The sequence below is a fragment of the Alligator sinensis genome, unplaced genomic scaffold (genome assembly GCF_000455745.1).
Source record: "Alligator sinensis unplaced genomic scaffold, ASM45574v1 scaffold59_1, whole genome shotgun sequence".
Lineage (NCBI taxonomy): Eukaryota > Metazoa > Chordata > Crocodylia > Alligatoridae > Alligator > Alligator sinensis.
Window position 1 is genome coordinate 4,061,680 of NW_005841878.1, and position 22,744 is coordinate 4,084,423.

General features: G+C 37.4%; 1 protein-coding gene across 4 annotated transcripts in view; it reads right to left on the reverse strand.

Annotated features, from left to right (window-relative positions):
- Positions 1-22,744, reverse strand: part of TSC22D1 (TSC22 domain family member 1) — a 138,199-nt gene that overhangs the window by 83,139 nt on the left and 32,316 nt on the right. Inside the window, exons 2-3 of one of the 4 annotated variants that reach the window (XM_025196215.1) lie at positions 11,571-11,677; positions 4,729-5,694 (exon numbers count right to left, since the gene is read on the reverse strand). The exons of 2 other annotated variants lie outside the window; for them this stretch is intronic. In XM_025196215.1, coding sequence (XP_025052000.1) covers positions 11,605-11,677 — 73 coding nt within the window. In that variant the 3' untranslated portion in view covers positions 4,729-5,694; positions 11,571-11,604. Of the gene's footprint in view, positions 1-4,728; positions 5,695-11,570; positions 11,678-22,744 lie in introns of those variants that run through there. One more of the 4 variants, XM_014527929.2, reaches the window with a different exon arrangement.

Below are 22,744 nucleotides of genomic sequence, written 5' to 3' on the forward strand. Positions count from 1 at the left end.
ACAGTCCTTCACTTTAGGGATCATAAGAAAAAGAGTGATCACCTACCCCAAACACATGATAAAATCTGATGCACAATATAAGCAGAAACCGATTGCTTTAATATATTTATTATATTTAATACATAAGAAAGAGACATTACTCTAGAAACAGCAGTCCGGCTGCAGGCTTCAGAGCACTGTAATGTTACCTTACAAAATGCTGGTTTAAAATTAATAGTACATTTTCATTTACAAAAATAGTAACCAGAACATGAATTTTATTAAAGAGAAATATGAACAGTTATTTCAAGTTATTTTTAAGGGTTTGTAAACAAGGTAATTTTTTAAAGCTTAGAAATATTTCAATTTAACAATGTCTCTAAAGAGACATTATGATTAAAACAGTTCTCAACAACCTTTTTATAGTTTGTATGAGATGTGAAAAGCATATCAGATTACTTTATTGTACTATGTATAGCAATCCAAGACCCCAATTCTGGATAATACTCCTATTAAGAAAGGGCTTTTAAACAAGCACCTAACTCGCAATAAAAAAGTTCTGCACATATTTAAATGCTTTCTTGAATGCAGCTCTCTTAGTAGCATTAAGAAATGCACATATTTTGGCCTCTCTCTCCTGAGATCAACAAGGTTTAAGCTGGAGATTCCTACAATATGAATTTAAGTCTTGGCAGGGGATTTAGAAAGTCAAATAAAGATGCCTATAATAAATAAGCTTCTCGAGTGATATAATCTAATTTCAAGACACCATCACTGTAAAAAAATCACTTTCGATTTATACCATGCTGAATCTGCTGGTATGCCACTACTACAGTTTGAAAAACAGAACTTTCTTTAAACCATGAACGTTATTCTTACTGTCCTGTATTTTTTTTTTTTTTTTTTTAAACACACACTTGAGGCTCAATTTTCTAAAAAGTAGCAGATTATTAAGCATATTACTGAACACAACTACAGAAGAGATCAAGCAGAGTAGTGGTTTGATATGTATTCATAGCATTAAAAAGACATTAAAGTCATCCGACAGAGAACCAAATGAGAATGGCTCACTACGTAAGTATGTATTTAAGCCTCATCTGAACAATTATTTTTAGAATATTCTAAGATTGAAATGCATTTCAACATAAATCACACCAGCCATGAAGCAGTAACCCAGAGGCTATGTAAGAGATTTAAGTATGCTGGTAAATTTAATACATAACTAGGCATTAGTTAAAACCAATGTTTCATGGTTAACTGACTTAAGAAACTAAGTTGATCCAAACTAGTTTAATTCCAACTACCAGAAGCAGCTATCAGGAAAACAAAAAAAGTGTTCTTCATCTGTTTGTAAGGCTCCCCCTACAGATATCTCCAAAATACTTTGAAAAGTCTGAATTTAAAAATATTGTTCTTCACAACTCATTTATTTCTATACTGTTCAGTACTATGCTTCAACGTTTCAGACAACATTTCTTATTTCTCAAAAGATCAAACACTACAGTAAAATGATTTTGAATATAGGATTCCCTCCCAAGTTTGATAGGTACTTTAACTGTACAAAGAACTGGTCTCAAAAACTGTTAAGAATAAGTCACACTAAGTCATTTCTTTCTCCATATTTTTTGGAAATATATTTTGAAAAAGTTTAAATTTAAGCTAAAGCAAAGCAGTTAAGCTAGAGCCCAGCTAGAGCCAAATGCTACATTTTTTTAAAAGATTTCAAAATGCGCCATACTTCATGTGCTGGTGATCTGACATCCCAGACACAAATCTTTTCTAAGAGCTTCAGGGAAAGCAGGCAGGGGGAGGTAATTATATCTTATTTTTCATAAGTTCTCTTTCCAAATATACTTTGCAATTACAGAAATAGAACTGGAAATGCAAGATGAATGTCTTGAAGTTGTTTGTCTGTGGCACAGTAGATACATATGCTCCTTGGATCTCTCTTATGCAGAGGGCAACTAGGCCTAACTTCACACAGATGAAGATTCACTCATAACAATAGAGCAGAAGGCTTGCACATTTTGATATATTCACTTAAATCCAACCCACACATCTCAAAGTCAGATCAAACCTAAACACTGTTCACAGAGAAGGGCTCTGGAAAACTAGAATACATTTCTAAATGAATACATATTTTCTAAAAAAAAAAAAAAATCATCTGGACTTCTATTCATAAGATGGTCAAATATTTTAGCTCTAAAGCAGTCTTACAGGATCTCATTTTTATAAAGGGTGTCAAAAAAGACCAATATCCAAGAATAATCTCTTCTACCATTTTAGACCGCCTCTTCACTGAAGGCTCACAACCTAGAGCAAAGGTCAAAACGATCAGGAATTAATTTGGGGGAAAAAAAACTGAGGAGGGCGGAGAGCTCAGGATCCACCTAGGCAGCTACTAATGCAACATAGTTCCAAAGTAACCTTTGTGTATTCGGTACTGGCAGCTGTACTAGCCCATACAACAACTACCAAGAGACACTCAGAATAATGTCTGCCTCAAGTGATATAAGTAGAGGCAGGAAGGTCTCCCAATAGGCTACTATGGCATGATATGAAGTGCAGAAGGTAAAGCAAAACTGAGCCAAGTACACTTTAAATGGCTGTCTGGGCCATAATGGTAGCTACCTGGATGGGTTAGCAGCATATTCCCTTCTATTAAGGAAAGTCTTACCCCTAGGAATCCACTCATGCAGGTAGTTAAAGCAGTAGGAATGACTAAACCCAGCAATATAAACTTTAACATGTCATAAATTTCCAACTAATCAATGTTTCTGTTCAGAGATGGTCACAGTCATTTTGGAGGCACAGAGAAAATACTGTAGGAGACCTGGTACTACAGAGCTCACCAAGGATATTAGGCATGGAGATAAGATGAAAATGTCCCCCTCAAGGAGTCAGCTTTCCAAAATACAGCAAAGTGGGTGGGGGGAAAGAAATGTCTTCCCTATATTCACGGAAACAGAGGGGAAGGGGAGGAAACACCCTCACCCAAACAGAAGTCAGGAGCGCTTTTCCTCTTGGTTGAGAGAAGTGGGACATAAAGGAGCAGGCAAATTCACCTTCTTCATAATGGATGGTAGGACAAGGAGTATCCCCTGGGTGGGCCCAACCTATGACACTAATGTCAGCTTTAAACAAACAAACAAACAAACAAACAAACAAACCACTTAAGCATTTGCTCAAGGGAAAGAAGCCGCAAGTCGTGGAAGCAGATTCATCCAAGAGGAAACTGTATTTTGATTCTCCAACCTGGAGCTTCTGTTTTGAGATTCAGTCCTGATATTTCTTGGATTCTCTCTCAGCCTTCCATTGTCTCTTCCCTTTACCTTTCAGGGTAGCTGGAAAAAGAATGAAGCAGCAGACTGAGGCATGGATGCCACATTTCCAGAACAAGAAGGCAGAAACACTTGAGATGAAGTAGTGCTAGAGTGAATACCTTCATAAGTACCTTTACCTTCTTACTTCCTGTTAGGTTGAGACACACACTTACAGACTCATTTTAGTATGACGGTGGCAAGAGGCAATGCTAGACATGCAGATTTTGATCTTAATTTGGTGCAGCAAAAGTGGCTGAACTTTAAAATTATTTTGAAAACCACCATCCATAAGTTAAGAACAATGTGTTGTTTTTTTCCTCCCCAGAAGGAGGCATTCAAGCTTGTTGCACATTTAATGATCTGAAAAGTTTCGAACATATTTAAAAAAAAATTGTGAACTGGAACATTCAAAATTTCTCCTCCTGTTTTCTGACAAGCTCCAGTAACCAACAATTTAAAACAGAGGTTTCGAGTATAAGGGCTATTTAGCCACAACCACCGTCTATACTATGGCAATGGAATAAACAGTTACCTCAACAGGTTCACGCAAAAATGAAGTAACTGGACATAAAAAGGTATCTGTACTTACCTTAAAAAAAGAAAAGAAAGAAAAATGTCCTTTATTTAAATGAAGTCCCTCCCCCTGCTCCCACTCCTCAGTAGAAGAAATCCACAGATCCATCAGTAAAGGCCTCTTTGCAGAATCAGACCCATCAATCTTTGCCAGAAAGGCAATCCCCTTCTGAAACACCTTCAATTAACTGGGATCCTTCCAATATCCACATCTAACATGGCTGGAGAACACAAGAACACGCGTCTTTATTATTGCATCTGTTAAACCAGTTTTCTTTTGCATGGTGAATTGGATCACTGGACCTTTACTAAAGCAAACGTGCACGACAGTTCTTATTCATCAAAACAGAATGATATACTTTGAATATACTGCACTGAATTCATCTTTGGGAACTGATTTGGGTATTTTTTTGCCTTTAAATAAAAGAGCTGTAATAACTGACACTATCTTCAAAGCACAGAATTTGTGTGTCACCTATGCATCCCAGATATGTTTGGCATCTCCAAGGTGAGCCAAGGAAATATTTCTGCTTTGAGAGACTGAGATGGCTTTGTGGAACATGCTCTGGGCTCCGTAGCAAGAACTCAAACTCAATTTAGAACAGGTCCCTCCTGTTAGAAATTCCATTAAGAGACAGAAGATGAGAAATTTTCTTCCCTAGGTATTGAAACAGGTGACAATTAAAAGGCATGAAAGGATTCACCTGAGATCTTGAAGTAGATGAACAGCAAGTTGATTTTTTTTATATATATATATAAAAAATATAAAATTATTATATATAATAATATATTTATTATAATTTATTATAATATATATAATTTTTATATATATAAAAATTAAAATGGCAGATTTAACTTCCTTCTCCATTCAGTTCATCCTAGGAAACTCTGGTGAAATCTTTTCCATTTAATGTTTAATAAGTTGCTTAATAGTTTAGCTTAATAGTTTGCTTTGTTGCTTTCCTTTGATTGTTCACGTATAAATATATTTATAAGAGCATGATTTTCTGTGGATGATTTTGAAACCCTCTGGTAAAAAAAAAAACCAAAAAAACCCAAAAAACTTATTTCAATTTTCTTATTACTTTTTTGGTTCAAGTGGGCAATTGCTTCACTTCCTCCCAGGAAGACATCGGTCTGTTCTCATGCTTTTTTATCTTTCCACAACAGTTTCTAAATTGCACATGTCTGTCTTGAGAACTCTGAGGAATACAAAAAAGGCGCTTGTGTTTTATTTTTGGGGTTTTTTCCTCTTATAGCAACCAAAATCTTTGATAGAACTGCTCCTCTGGTTGGGTTTCAATGCACAGATCTTTTAGGGCTAGAGATGGATACATTCTTCTGCATCTTTTGGCAAGAGAGCGTCTTATTTTCCTTGCTTCTGTTTGTTTTTTTCAGATTTGGAGATGGAGGAGATAAAGAATCTGATGTACCTGAATCCCCCTTGTCAAAATCTTACGGGGATCCTGCTCTTTCCTTAGGATATGAACCTATACAGCAAGTGTTTTCTTGCCCCAATTTGATCATTTTTGCGAGGTTAACTTTGATTACTGGAATAGGGCTTCTGGGCTGGGTTGTATACAGATCTGAAAGATGATTCTCATGTATTCATTGCGCAGAGAGTTTGCAGTTTCACATGGCAGAGGGAGAAAATTCTGGTTGGGTACCAAGACAGCCAGGTTTAGAAAGCGGACTGATGGAATTAGCCATTACTAGTCTGGTGTATTGGCTGTGCTATATGCTGGTCATCTTTCTGCAACCGCGGCTCTGTTCAGAACCCAGCAAGAGGACATAGTGTAAACACTGTGGAATATCCTGTCTGAAAAATAAGCAAAAATCCACATTCATGTGTTTGATAAACAAAGGGCAGCATAAGCAGCAATACTTCCCTTTTCCTTTCTTTGTCTACCAGTTTGCCATGGTTACAATTACATAAAAGTGCACACATACTATATCTTAGTGAAAGAATGTGCAACCAAAACCTGATGCCATATAATATGCAGTTATACTGTATTTTTGACAGTCTTCTTATTCAGATTAAGAATAAATTCTAGTTATTTCAGTTAATAAAAAATAATACTGATAACATAGGCAAGAAAGAGGCACAAGCCAGCTGCAGACCCAGAAGTGAACAGGCTGGTTCTACAGAAGGAAAGATTTTTGCCCTGCTGTGATCGACAGATCTAGTTCTACTTCCAGGATTATTAGAGGCCAAAAACCCAACACAGGATCTGTGGACCCATGAACAGCTGAAGCAAGCTGTTACTAAGTATGCAATAGGATAGCAAGAGCAAATACTAAAGAAATAAATTTGTTCTGAAAATTCACGCCAATATGACGCATACAATAACTGTCAAAAATGTCAACAATGCATGTTAGAATGATTGTTTCTCACAGAGTTCCACCCATAAATGACACTACTTTTGTGGAAATAAATGAATATTTGTCTTTTTTCTTTGAAGATTATATAGTTGCACAATACAGCTGCTACAGCTAATAGGTAACTACTGGAAATGCTAACAGACTATTTTGAAGATTTTATAACACAGCTATATAAAACTTGCTTAGGGCTAGACTTGGCATAAAGTGTCTTGTGGTAGCGATTTACTTTCTTGCAAACCAAATCTGGTCTAACTCATATATACAGGGAATCAATGGCAGATGCTGCTTTTTTTCCCTAGGCAATTCATATATACAGACAGATATGTTTGTATGTGTATTTTTATATACATGCATAATATATATCTATATTGCATATATAAATATGTAGATATAGGAACATCTATTTTATATATTTATAATATATCCACATATAATCTGTATGTATTCAATATATGCACTCATGTACATACATATAAAGATAATACATACATATAAAAATATAAAATATAATTATAATTATATTTTATGTACTGTCAAGACAGCCTTAGCCAGGGCTCAGCAACCTACACCCCACTGGCTGAACTTGGCCCAAAGAACCTGTGGACATGGAGTTTCAGAGGCATTTGGCTCTGAGCACTCTCCCCAAGCCACCACAGGGAAGAGCACTAGCTGTGGGATGCTCCCCACATGCCACCACAGGAACAACTGGCAGCAGTTGAGTTCTAGCACCTGACCATTTCTGACCCAGGGTGAGTCAACCCAGCCTGTAGCTGGAAGATTGCTCACCCCTGATCTAAACTCTTCATACAATTCCATGTTCTGAGACTGCGACATACAGCCTTATACAAGCAGAACCTGAACTCCTAAATGAACTGCTCCTACCACCTAAGTACTATTTGTATTCTCATCCCCTTCATGCTTGTGGTTTCACTTTTGTTATTGTTGGAAGGCTCAAACAAGTTTGGGCAGTGGAATTTGAACAATGGAATTTACAATGAGATCTGGAGTTGGCTATGCTTGGCTGACTTAAATTTTCTCTTGCAAAGAATTTGAAAAGATAAGGGATAAGATTTTTCAGAAGTGCTTAAGTGACACAGGTGCTCTCTTGTTTTCAAGACTTAACTTAGTCACTTTAGAGCTTTATCCCAGTTAGAAAAATCATCCTCCTGTTCTTTAAAATGCAACATCAGGTATTAATAGCCTGATCTTCTTGACTGAGTTTGGGATCTTTGTGGGTTAATGCATCAAGTAGCCTGGTCTCAGACATCTGTTCCAGAACTTCAAGTGTGATAAGAGGTCTGAACTGATCTGAAAAGTGACCAGGAGAATAAAACTATATGTGGAACAAGAGATTCTCAACATCATGTTTTCACCCAAGAGGAAAGATACTGCACGCAGAGTAAGTTAAATAAAAAAGAGTTTGCATTTTTCCTCCTATTTCACACTACAATGCAACTGTGGGCTTCATTGGCTCAGGTAGGTAATAAAATTCGTTCCGCGTAACTCTACTGAAATTATACCTGGAAAATATTGTCACTGGTTTAGGATAGATACACTGTTAATGGAAAGGAGTCGATCAGACAGAAATTAAGGACCAACTTTATAAACATTAACTAGAGCAACTAATACCTGAAAATATATTTAAAATTAGGGAGTCCTTATCTAAGTCACAGCTGAGAGAATGAGACAATTTAAAAGTATATGAAGACAATAAAGCTCAAAGAAGGGGGAGGAATCAGCAGGACAAAGAGGTTAAACAAGGAGGCATGGGATTAAGTTTAAAAGGAAAATTTAGTTCCTCTCAAGGGAAATATTCTGATAATGAAATCCTACGGACTGTGAAAGAGACATCCCAGAGTAGAGGTAAATGCCCAACTACTATTAGGACTCGTAGTAGAGATGATATCTTGTATTATACCAACAAGATTTTTGCAAAAAAAAATGTCTTTAATTGCAAGCTTTTGAGCACAAACACCCTTCATCAGACACTGGAGAAGTGAATGTAAAAGTTCTCCAGGGTAGAAATGAAAGTCCTTATATTTCATAAGATTTCACAGAGGAGTCAACAGATGGAAAACTCCTCTGGGCAGTCCGTTCACAGCTGGTATGAAGCCTCTCACCACTATGTGAGGTTCTGTGATGAACACTACCCCTGCCCGCCCCACACACACGTGTGCACACACCGCACCCCTACCTGCCCCATGCGCACACATACGCACAGCGCCTCACCCACCCACGCGCCACCCACGCCCACACTCTTTGCCCCTGCCTGAGTGTGTGCACACACCCGTACCAGTGGGGCCCTGGGCTTCCCGGTCTGGCCATGCAGCTGGGAGCCACGTGGTATTGAAGCAGGGTGGCGGCTCAAAGCAGGGAAATGGCTGGGGGTGGGCAGAGCTGGGCTCCTGCTTACTGCTGCCAGCTCCCCCTGGGTCCTACTGCCCTTGGCTCATGTCATCTTTGACAGGCAGCCAGGAACCCATAAGTATTTTATAAATTTTTTATGGGGTCCTGCAGGCCAGATAGAAAGGCCAGCCCACGGGCCGTATTTTGCCCGCCCCTGCTCTAAATCAATATGGCTACAACCTGGATACCCAACTACTATTAAGTATTTAAAATATTCTGGAAAAGAGTGTAAGAACTGTATTGTAGGGATAAATACAAGTTAACAAGGAATGGACTACATAACCAAGGAATCTGCTCTCTCATTACTGCTCCAGAACTAGTGCTTAAATGCACATACTGCCCTCAGTTTTTCAGATAGTTAAGGCACCAGTGATTCTTGAGCTACTTCGCTGGTTGGTTTCCTCATATGAATTTAAGTGGGGAAGGGGGAAGCAAAGCAAGCAATACTGTGAATTGATTTTAAAAGATCAATATCAAACAGCCTGCCATTAATAGAATCCAGCCAGCAGTACAGCCCATCAGAATGCTAGGAATGTCTATTTCTAGTTTTTATAAAAGCCTTTGCTCTTATACATTTTGGTCTGAACAATCATTAAGCCCCCCCTTTCCAGCAGGGCTCTGGTACCACCCACTGTGGAAAGCTGCTATCACAGTGATATGAACCATACTGGATTAAAACACATTTGATTTAGATAGATGAAAGCCAAATCAGACCAATATGGTTTCTAATTCACAGATGACCTCCATCCCTTAGTTGGTGGATTCACATAAAGCCAAGAAACTCTTCTTGACCTACAGTACCAACTCTGAAGTTAAGACTTTTTGTTGCTTTCCATTTTAAACAGAAGTCATATTAGTGCACATTTAAGTTATGCTACTAACACCACTTTGAAGTCAAAGCCACACACATAAGAGGGGGGAAAAGAATAATCTATGCTTCCATGCCATTTCTCATTATAACAAATAATGTCTTTCATGAAAGCTGTGCATAAAGTGTTGAAATGTTTTTTATATTTTTGGCCTGTTTCGTGGATACCAATTACTTCATATAATGGTTTTATAACAGCATCTTTTAAAACGTTTGTTTAAATAGGTAAGCATATTTTAAACACTATAAGAATTCTAGAAGAGTAGAATTCCCTTGTTTCCATCAGCTTTTATATGCCAAGTGTAGCATAAAGCAAACTTTTATAGCCTAGTTAAAACGCATTTTTAAAGTAAGATGAATAGATTTTAGTGGCTCTAATATGATTCCACTAAAAAGAAAGGCCTTCTTCTCAATTATAAGGAAATTCTATACCTAAAAAAAAAAGAGTATTTGAACTGATGAGAAGACACCATTATCTTTCAAACAAAAAACAGTTTTACTTTTTCTTCCCTTTCTCCCTCCGTGCTTTTTTTCTCTTTTAAGGAGCTAATTTTTAGAGAAAGTTACAAGACCATGATTAAGTATGTCATAGTATCCTGAATTTATTTCAAATCATTACCTAGAGCTTGCCATTCCTTTAAACTAGCAGAGTGTTCCACTTTTTTCAATATTCAGCGTCAGGTTTGATAATTATTTCAGTTATACCTGCAGTTAGCTTATGTACAGTTATATACATTTTTTACACTGTTTCCCACTCAATTCCTAGAATTCCCTCATATTTCCTACACTTCTCTAGCATCTTTTAACCAGTTTGAATTCTGCTTGTGTCAGCTTCCAGTTTTCTATGCTACAGATGAGCAGTGTTAAGGATAAACACTCCAAGACTGCTTGACAACCACTCCAAAAGATGCTACCCACATTTTTTCAAACAATTTCACAGGTGACAAGTTTATAGGCTTTTCTCCTTAAGTATTTGGATCTTGTCTTCTTTTCCATGACTTTCCTCTGATGTTTGTAATCTCTAGGGAACTCAAATACAGCAGAAGGTAAAGAAAGTTTTGATCCCTTGCATACAGTAATCCTATTCTCAGTAAGCATGTATCCCTGCCATTAATGCCAAATCAAGAGTAATACACACACATTGAAAAGAGAAATATATTAAATGACTAGCACAAAAACACGAAGCTGAAAAAAAATGAAAGTGCAGTTCTACTCTGAAAAAGACCCCAAAAGTAGGGTTATAGGTTTCAGCATCAGTATCCATACGAAACGAACTCAATTTTCAAATTAAAAGATAGTTACCTTATTTTCAGCCTTGTAAGAATCGAAGTGCATTATCTGCTACCTTCATGAGCAAATACAGGTTCTAAGACCACAACAGGCCCTCGTGTATACAAAACTGGAATTTAATCTTACTGTATAACTGATGCTTCCATAAGTAATACTGGTAAAAAGAATAAAAAATAGCAAATGCTTGTTGTCTACCATGTGATGGCTATATACAATGAAATGAATGACTGAAGGCCCTGGCCTTTGCAAAGGCTTATCCACACTGTATGAATTGTGTGATCAGGACACAGTTCTACAGAATAAAAGGCTACACTATTATACAAGTATCTTTCAAAGTACAGTTGCACTGGAAAACTTTTATTATTTTATTCTGCCTTCCCCAGCATGTGTTAACAACATATGAAATTTGTCCAGCCTAGTTCCAAGCTGTATTCAGCTGTTCTTAAAATAATTCTACAATTGTTCTGAATTAGCCATTTTTTTTTCTTTAGAAAGTTCTTTGGTTTTGTTTCCTTTTTGAACTATCCCTGAAAATCTACTTATATTTTAGTCTCAGGAATGAAACATCCATGTATATTTCTCCTAGACCATATTGAGGTTCTCTTGTGAGAATTATTATTAGGAAAGGTTAAAATAAATTGATTAAGGTGGGGGCTATTCCCAATTTTTTTGTTCACTTCATTTTAAATAAAACTGTTTTCTGTTCCCAGTTGTCCTGTATCTGTTCTCCATGCAAGTATTTCACCTACCTGCTTTGAACAGTGAGACCTCCCAGCTTTTGCACTAGACATAATTAACTTTGGTAATGCCTCTTCCCAGGCATACTAGTACAATGTTAGACTCTGTCCTTCTGTTTCTGTTAAAATATTAGCATGCGTTTTAGGATGCTTATAAAAATGTTAAAGCTACATAAAAGCAAAATAAATACAAATATGTACACGTGTCTATTCCTAGCCTATACTTTTTATTTTGGTATAAATATAAAATATTGGAAAGCAATAACATTTGCACCAAAATTTAAAAAGAGAGAGAGAGAAAAAAAAAAAAAAAAAAAACCAAAACTTACCCCACTGACTCATCTGTGTTGAAGAACGATTAACCATATCTTAGTTTTGTCTCTCTCACAGGGCCCCCTCCATTTGAGTCAAGCCTTGACTGACAAAAATGAACACGGTCTAGGGCAGATAAGAGTAACTTCCCACTTGATGAAAAAAAAAAAAGCATCCTTCCCCCAATCAAGCATGCAACCAATGAATTACCAGCCCTCTTGAATCACAAACACCCTTTATTTCTTTTGAACATTTCTCTGCATGATTACTACATATTACATGCACAGACTTTTTAACTGAATTTCTGAAAACTATTCCTCCCAGAAATCCTCTTTAGCATTTCAGATTACAATTATTCCTGCATTAAAAAAGATTAAATGACAAGCCCATATTTCTTCGCAATACACATTTACACTTGTTTACAGAAAATCCTCTGAAGAGTCTAAAAATTACCATTAGCTCCACTGCACTCCCAAGCCCTCACTGCGTTTATTATTTTAGAGACAGCTAAGAGTTAGAAGACTAGCAAATTTCTTTCCACTCCACTTTTACCCTGTAAGGTAGATTTTAAAATTAAAATTGCAGTTTTGTTTTAATTGAGAGTCTTACGTTAAATAAACAAATTAAGAAAAAAAATATCCTGCATCAAAACTAGGACCATATAAAACTTAAATTGGCAGGCAACATACAGCTAAGGTCTATATTTTCTACTTAATAGCTTCTTATCACTAAAATAAAAATGAAAGAAGCAAAAACAGTGCAGGAAACAGCATGGACATCCCAGTCCAAGGATGAAGTTTAAACTGCCCCAGTTTAGCTTTCACTTACCAGCAGGATGGGAGCAAACACTCAAGTGAATTACAGAGCCAGAAAAACCTTCCCCACTTTTAATTTAGTACGAGTTCTGCAGAGAGAGGATTTAAATTATCTCAACATATACTTTTTCTTTTGAATTGAAAATAAAGGGCCCTTGATATCTGTACTGAATTGTTACCCACCACCAAAGAAGGAAAGCATAAAAGTCTAACGCATGTGATGATTTAAGATCAAGAAATCTAGCTAACTTAAGGGAAATTGCATTACAGATACTTAATGAAACAAAACCAAATCTCCAAGGTTATGCTCCAAGGCTGTAAAGTCAAACCATGTTTTATATTATGTAAGATTTACTTGAGAATGCTTCTGTAACTTTTTTTTAAACTAGTGTTACTCTACCAAGTAGCTGTTTGGTCAAATAAAGTTGTGAGTGATTCTAAATTATAGTTAGCTATCTCCTTGAATTAAATCCCTTAAATATTTTGCCAGTTAAAACTATACAGTTACATTTGTTTGCTAAGAATTCTATTAGCAATATGCACTTCATGTTTTTTCTTCAATACATTTTCACTATACAATTAAGCCAAACATTTTTTCTTTATATAGGATAGTCAGCCTCATAGTTGCCATTGTTCCAAGTAGTATACCTAACTATAAAATCCTACTTTTATTAGAAATCAAAATTAGGAAACAAGGGTTCCTCTCCCTTATTTGGAGAATGTAAGAGAAGGGACTTTGTTTAGCTCTCTTAAAACAAAACGTTCAAGTACACATGCTACCTGTAAGATGCAGCACATAATTTAAGGTTGGTGCTTTATTGGGCATTGGATACTTACAATAAGCTCTGTGGGAGCAAACCTGTACATCCAGGTACAATTCATCGAAAAAAAATCTGTGGTATTCTGCATGGTTGCACAGATCTGCCTACATGAATCCACCAGCACAAAACTAGAGTAATTTATGCGTAAGTGAATGTGTATGATATATTACACAATCTCTCTCACACACACACACACACACACACACACACACACACACACACCCACCCACCCCCTGAAATGGTTGAAAACTGAAATAGGGGATAAGCAGCTTGGGAAATTCCAACTCATCACACCTTTTTGAAGGGTGAAGAAGGAAGGGAAGTCATAGCAACTACAGTACTAAAGGGTACCAATAATCCTCATTTCAAATCTATTCAATACGAAGAGAAGGTATACTATAAACTTTAAGTAGAATAATAATTTCAGCTTGTTATAAAACAAAAATATATTTTTCCTATCACTGGTATGTTCTCCGCTAAGATGCAACTATAAAACTTTGCAATCTTTTATGTCAAATTAAATCTCAAAACCTCAACAAAATTCTTCAATATCTTGCCAAAGTGGTGTGATAGCATATTTAAAACTCAATAATGGGAAACAAATAACAAATTTGTAGAAATTAAAGAATACTTATTGCTACCCTTTCCTTTATTTGCTCTCAAATCTTTGAATAATTTGCTACATTTGCACACAGGCATTTGCCACTTAATAAAAGCAACTACTATGAAAAAGAAAAGGGGGACCAGAAACTTTAATGAAAAAATGCTAACTGCTTCCCTTGAAGTAATAGCATTTCTCCGTTCATTCAAACCAGGGACTGGGAGTTTAGCAAAGTAAGAACAACTCAGAAAAAGTAGAGCAGAAACCAAAACTCAAATCATTTAACATTTTCTGAAGTGGAAATCTCAAACCAAGGCACTATAAAATGACTGCTTATACACATACCCCTAAGATACACAGCAACAAACTATCATAAGCTATAAATGTACAAATCCAAAAACCTATACTGTACTCATTTTCACAAAATGAACTGTTAATTATAATTTTAATACAAGTTGTTAACCCCTTTAAAATTGCTTTTCAGTCTGAAAGGACTACTACTGACAACAATTTGAAAGTTTACGGAACACAGAGTAAGCCCAGCACCTAACTACAATTTAAAATAAAGACCATCTTTCTATTCATAGTAAACACACTAAATGCTGTGAGAAGGGGAGTGTTTTGTTTTTCAAAGGGACAGAACAGTGGTTCCCAACACTGAGGTTACAGCGATAAAAAAGAAAGCGGGAAATCACTGGTTCCCCTTACAGGCTGGCAGAGTTCCAGCCTGCCAGGGCTGCTTGGGGCTGGATGGAAATCAGGCAGGGGGTGCCACATGCATGTGGAGGGGGCACAAGCTCCCTCTAGTAAGTGGGGGGGGGGGAAATGCACCAGATTGAGGCCCCCACAGGGAGGCTAGTTCAGGGGGTGGGAAGGGGGCTGGCTCCCCACTGCTGCACATGCTCCTGGGGAAGGAGGCATGGAGGGGCACACGCTGCCCAGGTATGTGCACAGGGCAGGGGCAGATGCTGGCAGGCCACTGCAGACTCAGGACTCTCCACCCTGCCGCCCTCTCCTGGGGGCCTCTGCAGCAGAGCAGGGTAGGGAAACTCAATGCTGCTGCCAGGTGCCCCACACCACCATGGCGAGACACCCCTGCTTACCCAGCAGCACCAGGGGGGGGCACAACTCTGTGCCACCCACCCACCCACCCACAGACTGTACATGTGTCCATATAAAATCTTTATTTATTAATTACATGTATAAAGATGTCTAATAATTACATGCATACAGAGGTCTAAGAAACTTGAATTATAAGGATACTATTTAAGTTCAAAGACTATTGCTATTCTCACTATTTTGACCATTATTTTGTAAACTATGATTTAACTCAAGAGTTCCTTTATACACACTGACATCTGCTTCAAATGCCCTCCTATTTACTAGATATTTAAAAACTCTACTCTGGCCTCATATTATAGTGATTACCTATGCAAATATTAATTTTAAGCAAAGACTGCTATGCTTGCCAAGTGAATTACTTTGGCATCTTCATTTGTCAGTTTCAATGATATATCAACTGAAAATAGTTCTTCACTAATATTTTGTTTTCTTACTTTAGATTCTGTTGAATGGGCTTTGGGGATGTTGCAATTGAAAAGGTATCTAGAAAATTATTACTACAATAAAATAGAACGGGACCCTCCTACCTGAGGAACATGCTTCTGATTTTGAAAATGCAGTTTCTTTAGATGCTCAAATACTACCTAATTAACTAAGCTTAATAGTCCTAGCTAGGAATATTCATATTTTTAAAAGTTATACAAGCTTTAAGGAACTAGATTAACAAGATTAACAAGGTTTAAATGGTTAAAGCAGTGGACTCTTCAAAAAAACCCAAAAAACTTTATAATCTTCAAAACTATAATCCAGACACCATATACCAAGTACTGTCATAATGAAACTTTGAGCTATGGTACAAGTTGAATTAGCGTAATTTACAAAAACATCTGCAAAAGCAAATATTGTTTTTGAACTCTGACAATATACTTGAACATGTCAAGCACTTTATTAACAAATGAGAAGAAAGCGCTTATGAGGGAATTAAATCTTTCTGTAAGCATTTTCCTCCAAAATTAGTGTTTTCTTGTTTGTCTCCTTCCCCTCTGCCCTTCTACATTAGGGGAGACCAAAAGAAGAGGGGAGGTGGAAGCACGAGGAAGAACAAGTTTCCAACCATCATTTTAGAAATGCCTTGCCTTTTAAATGGCAGAATATTCTGGGTTCCCAGTTGGAGAAGTAGGCTGTCTCCCACTGATGCACTCAAAATTAGCTACCGTTTCGGAGAACTTGAGCCCAGGGAAACCTCTGCTAAAACAAAAACCATCTAAGAGGGATCATAAAACAGACAGGAATAATGCAAAGTTATGAGTAAACATGTAGTTATGATGAAATGACACACCACAGGCAAAGACAATTGCAATAAGCATACAAATAACTAACATTAAAAAAAGGAACTTCATCTAGGAAAAGATGTTAGCTGAAAGGACTTTAGAGGAAGAAACACTAATGCCTTCTGCTATACAAAAGCAGAAAGGGAACATGACCCTTTTGTGTTTACCCAAGATACAAGTTCAGAGGAATCCTGTGAAGTCAAAAGAATACTGACTTTCATAAACACTGGATCCAAAAAGTACTTTTGCTACAGAGAAATCAATCAGCTTATCCAAAAGGAGCTGAAATAGACTTATTCGTGTCAGAAATTTTATCAATTAGAAACCCTTCTGCTAGGAGTCAGCCAAACTCCAATTTAAAATGCAAATTTTGGGCTAAACTCTCCCCCTTATTAATAACGCACCTCAAGAAGAAGGGATAGTGGTTATAGCCATGTTGGTCTAAAAGTACAAGCAGTCAGTGTGCTAGAGGCAATAGCCTTTATTAAACCAAACAGACAGTTGAAGAAGAAAAAAAAAAAATCTGTGAGGTACGTATTTCTTTGAGGTAAATAGACTGTTCCAACTTTTATCCAGGCCTAATTTGCATAAAAATAAAAACTTTTCCAACCAGAAGAATTTAAACCACTCCCCAGCTCTCCTGTGAAATATGAATTTTAATTCCTACCTGGGAGAAATTTTACAATCTTTGCATTCTGCTTTGCCTGAGGAAGGGCGTGTGCGCCCCAAACCTGGCAAATAAAGAAACTTTGTTTTGCAACTGTCTAGTTGGTCTAATAAAAAAATATCACCTCAGGAATGAGAAACTTCTTGAAAAATCAAGTGCTCTGGGCTGATCAACTAAATAGAAATGGTGCACTCTCCGGTTTCCAATGCATGCAAGTGTTATTTCACGAACAGTCTTCATGAACCTTTCATTAGTCTACTTTTTAATGAAGGAAAGCTGGCTTCCCAAAACGAGGATTAACTGATGCCCCTTGATCAGATTCTCAGGGTCTATCTGACAGCAGGAGACACAGAAGAGACAGTGCAAGCTGACCTAAAGTACCCTGTACTACTACATGCAGAATTGCAGGGGGAAGGAACCTTAACCATTAAGAAAGGGGAATAAGCTCATTTTCTCAACAAACTTTAGAGTTAAGCTTGCAAATTGGACATATTTAAGAGCATCAAGCTCAAATAGCTTCTGGATTCAATGGAATAATTATTTAAACAGTGTTTGAATGAAAATTAATGTATACAGCAACAAAACAAAGGATGAGGTATAGAATTATGGGGAAGAAGAATAACGGCCATTGGAAATGGAGAAGGAGCTATCACAACCAAAATGAATCTGTAACTATTTAAATTCCCTTGGTGGAAATCTCTTGCAAGGGTGGCTGGAGAAGAAAAGTTTACATAAAGAACATGAAAACTATAACTTCGGAGAATAATAAAAATTGAAAGTTTAGAGTCTCGAAGTCAGTCATTTAAGATACCTCTTGAGATTTCCATCTCTTGTACTGAAATGGGGATTAAGATAGTTATTTCACTAAGGCCTATGAAGGTCTGTACTATTTTGAAGTGTGCCCAGTTTTTTTAGGGTTTGCTTTAGGTTGAGTCCAATTTTTCTTCTTCACTTAAAAGTGAAGGACATGTTTCGCTTGTGAAAAAACAACTGTCTTTTAAAATTCTTGATTTGGGAAGGCCTTTTGTTTAAATGGGAAAAGAAGCCACAGAAGGTAATTTTGAAAAAAGGATGCATACCTTACAGGTAATTTTTCCTTTTAATAAACTTAATAAGCCTAGCAACATTGAGCTTCCTACTATTTACAGTGAAGAGCTATTAATGAACCTTTCTTTCCAGACTTGCTGACCACCCCCACTTCTATTCCAGAGCACAGAAGTGCTATTTTCAAAAACTCATTACCTATGAAGCCAAATTATTCAATAGCATTACTTGTATAGCAAAAAAATTTAAGAAGAAAAAGAAATAAATATAACTTCATTAAATCTATAAATGTACACCCAACATATCACTCTGATAACGGATGACTCCTAATGATAAATCAAACAAGTAAACTATCTGAGCATGTATCAAATTCTCACAAGACTTACTTCTACCTCTGTTTGCTAAAATCCATCAGATCAAGAACTGTGCCTCTCCAGGGAAAAATATGGGGCCCTGATCTGATCCAGTATGCTCCAATGAATTGGTGAAGATGAGAAAGAAAAGCGCACATACACAACAACAAAAAACACAAGTATGTACTCATTTTTTGCAGCTAAGCTAATCTTTGTCATCATGAATGGTGATATTTTTAAAGTAGCCACAAAAATAACACCCAATTTTATAAGCAAATATCCTGTGCTATATTTGCAGTCAACATCACCTTGTAGTGAGTGTATCAATCTTCCATGAGTTAAGACAGCCAGTGTATTGATTAGTAAGTATACGTTTTATAATCTTATTATAAATACATATATTTTGTTATAGAGTTAAAAGATTATTAAAAATAGTGGGATACAGCCATAGAAACAATTGTGAGATGAGCTTTTCTTGTATGAGCCTCTGTTGAAAAGTTATATGAAACTGGATCAGCTCCAAGTTCATAATAAGAGTCCTATTTTGGTTACAAAAAACTTTTTTTTTTTAAACAAATAATACTGAAGAACAAAGACGTCTACAGTGACAAGTCTGAATTGTATTCTGCTGTATATATTTAGACTAATCTATAAAAACGAATATCAACCAAACAAATGCAAAAGCAAACACCACAGGGGCTTTATAGAATCTGCTTCAGTAAAAGGCAGAATTAATAGTCAAAATTAATATACGTTTTCTAGCTTTCACTGGAATTACATCAGGGATAGTTCTGGACAAACATGTTTGAAGCAAGTATATGCAAAGACTACTACATTCACTAAGACAGAATAGACCGGGGCTGGCAACATTTCTGGTGGCGTTGAGGGGAGGGCCAGAATAGCACAACTGAGATTAGAAATGGGCAAGCATTAGGACCCAGCCACCACCACTGCTTCTCATCACTGCTCAGCTGCAATGTGGCTCAGTGAAAGCCCCCCTCTGCTGCCACCTATGACATCCAACTGCAGCTCAGCACAAACAAACTCCCCCTCCACTGGAGCCCCAGGCAGCTGACTGTGGCATGGCACAGGAAGAGCTCCCCTTGGTGGAGCTCCCCCTCCACCAGAGCCCAGGCAGCTGACTGCCGTGCGATGCTGGGGGAGCCCCACCACCAAATACCACCAAAGCTATGGCTCTGTGGGCTGTAGGTTGCCAACCCCCTGAATAGAAAATAAATACCATAACTAGTACTAAATGAAGGATGAATGCTTTACTACAGGCAACAGATGCAAAACAACGTTTCTATTTTCAAAACTATAAATTTCACATACTCAAGTAAAATAAAAAAGTTCAACAATCCACAGAAAAGAAAACACTTAATATTTAATACACCAGCAGGGAAAGACAATTTAATTAACAATATCATCTGACTGGGGAGGGAGCAGGGAGAGAATCAGAAGAGGCATCATTTAAATGGGTCAAGACCATGTAAAATTAGATTGTAAAGCTTTCCTATTACAACTTCAGATTAGATATTTTAAAATTAGGTAAGTATTAAATATTCAGATTTATTTTTTAGGCCACTTGGAAAAGTCCTTAATTTTCCATAACTACTAATGTATAAAAACAATGAGCCCATGTAGACACACCCCTAGAAAACACGGGACCGAAGTCTGTAAACATGTTGGAAGATATTACTCCACTGGCATGAATAACAGATTTTCATTAGAAGCTACCTATATGCACAAGCAGTTGCTGCCCTGGGAACAAAATCTGTATTTAGACATATATACATAAATGTACACACACTTTTTAGTGGCTTAAAGTATCACATCAAAGCAAAATTGTTTCTGTATTGGCAGTGAATTGATATTTAGACTTAAAAATACATTAAAATACTGCTTGAGAACTTTATTTATAGAACACATTTTTCAGAAAACAGAAGCCTACAGGGAACTGTCAAGTGTAGGCATCTGTGACTGTAAACACACCTCTCAAATGACCCAGGACTGATTGTCCCAGGGTTTCACTCCAGTCAAGACAGGAGCAGCCTAGTACTTTACACACATCTCCTTTCCAAGTTGAATTTTGCTCCTTCACCACTAGGAGGTCAGCAAAAGCACAGAGACCAAGAGATTTGTCCCTAGAATTAGGTGCAATAACCATGCAGATGTGCAATGGGATAGCCCAGGAAAAGCATTAATACAGTTTATCTGACCTTCTTCAAAAGGACTTGAAGCAAGACAGTGGACATGTACATCTGTATGATCCCAGGACAAAAGGCTTTCTCTTGAGACAAATGCAAGGTCTGCTCATGCCTTGCAAGTGAGATTTTCAAATGTATATTAAAGCAACTTTAGAGAACAAATTCCATTTCCTTAAAACTGCAAGTCTGAAGAGAAGCATCATCTAACTATACAGCATGTCAGCTGTCACGTGTCATGGAAGAACAACACACTACAATATGATATTGATTGCAAATACAACATAGGATATTTGCTTACAAAACTATGCATTTTATTTGTGACTACTTCAAAATTATCACCATTCATAATGGCCAAGATTGCTTAGCCACAAAAATAAGAATATATTTGTGGTCTTTTCACCTATTTATTGGAGCATAATCGGCACACTGGATCAGATCAGGGCATTATCTAGTCAAGAACTGATTCTCCTACAGCAGCCAGACCCAAAATGCTTTAAAATGAGTAGTCAAGAAACCTTGCAGTACAGAGATTCAGAAAAAACTTTCCCCAAAGCCTCAATACTCAGCAATTAATATAAAAGTTAATGGACAACTTTTCATATCCCTTCCAAAAAAAGGGGAATTAATTATTGAGTAGTTCAGTAGCTTATATAATACATTTTCCTGGAGGCAAAAGGCTCAATTAAACAGAGGGGTGGGAATAAAACCCCTAACTATAGATACTAAAGAAAAAAATGTAAATTGAGGAAGCTAACAGCGCTTCATGACAAGCCTAACTGGTGCTAAAAAGCCATTCAAGTTCATTGATCAACCACTGTTTGTTCAAACCGTTAAATCATGGAGGTAAATATTTAATATTCAATACACCTCTAATCTCATAATTTAAGATTATACATATACACACACACACACACGTGTCATTTATATTTATTTATTTATTTTTATATATATATATATATATATGATCATTTGTTTTTTTAATCCCATTGCCCAAATCCCATTTCCCCTGCTGAAGTTAATATTTTTTTCCCCAGACGATACAATGCAAAAAAGGTACAAACTCTTCAAAGCCAGGGAATGTCATTTTTTTCATTGTGTGTTTGTTCCCTAGCTTGTAAAAATGGACTATTAGATGCTTCAGTACAGCAGTTCATCCTCCTCCTCCAAGAAGAGATTTCAGATTTAGATTTTTTGCCAATTCATTTACTTTTTGCAGTCTAGGACACAAGATGAAATTTAAGAACTAATCTCTTGCCCGCAGCCCAAGTTTAGGGCCAGCCTGGCAAGCCTCCTCCCCTCCACTGGGCCCAGGCCCACTCCTCCCCTACCCCTTCTTACCCCCATCGCCCCAAGTCCACTTCTCCCATCCCCCCACCACAACTGGGTCGGCCCGGGCCCGCAGCTCCCCCCCACCCCAGCGGCCCAGCTTCTCCCCATCCTCGGGCCCAGTCCTCCCCCACATCGGGTCCAGGCCTGCTCCTCCCTTCCCCCCACCACTTCAGTGGGGAGTGGAGTGCCCAGACCCCAAGCTGCAGGAGGGAAGGGGGAACAGACCAATGCTGGGGCCCTGGGATTCCATCCCTGTCCCCCACATCATTCTTGACGGGCAATTGGCGAGAGAAAGAGAGAGAGAGGGGGGTGTGTGTGTGTGTGTGTGTGTGTGTGTGTGTGTGTGTGTGTGTGTGTGTGAGATATCTTAAATTATTACTGAAATTAGATGAGTGCATATGTATATACACATAGTATGTACATACACACATGCACAAAGTGCAAGTGAGATACATAAGCTATATGACACACGCAACTTCCCAGATATACAGGTAAAACAAGGAGTCTGTCCTGGACCTTACTTCTGTGCGCACAGGCAACATATTATTTAAGCACTACAGGTACTATTAATGTTGTATTTCTATATCACTATATAATATGGCATCTGTATCCTATATCCTGCCATTTCCTCTGATAATAAATCA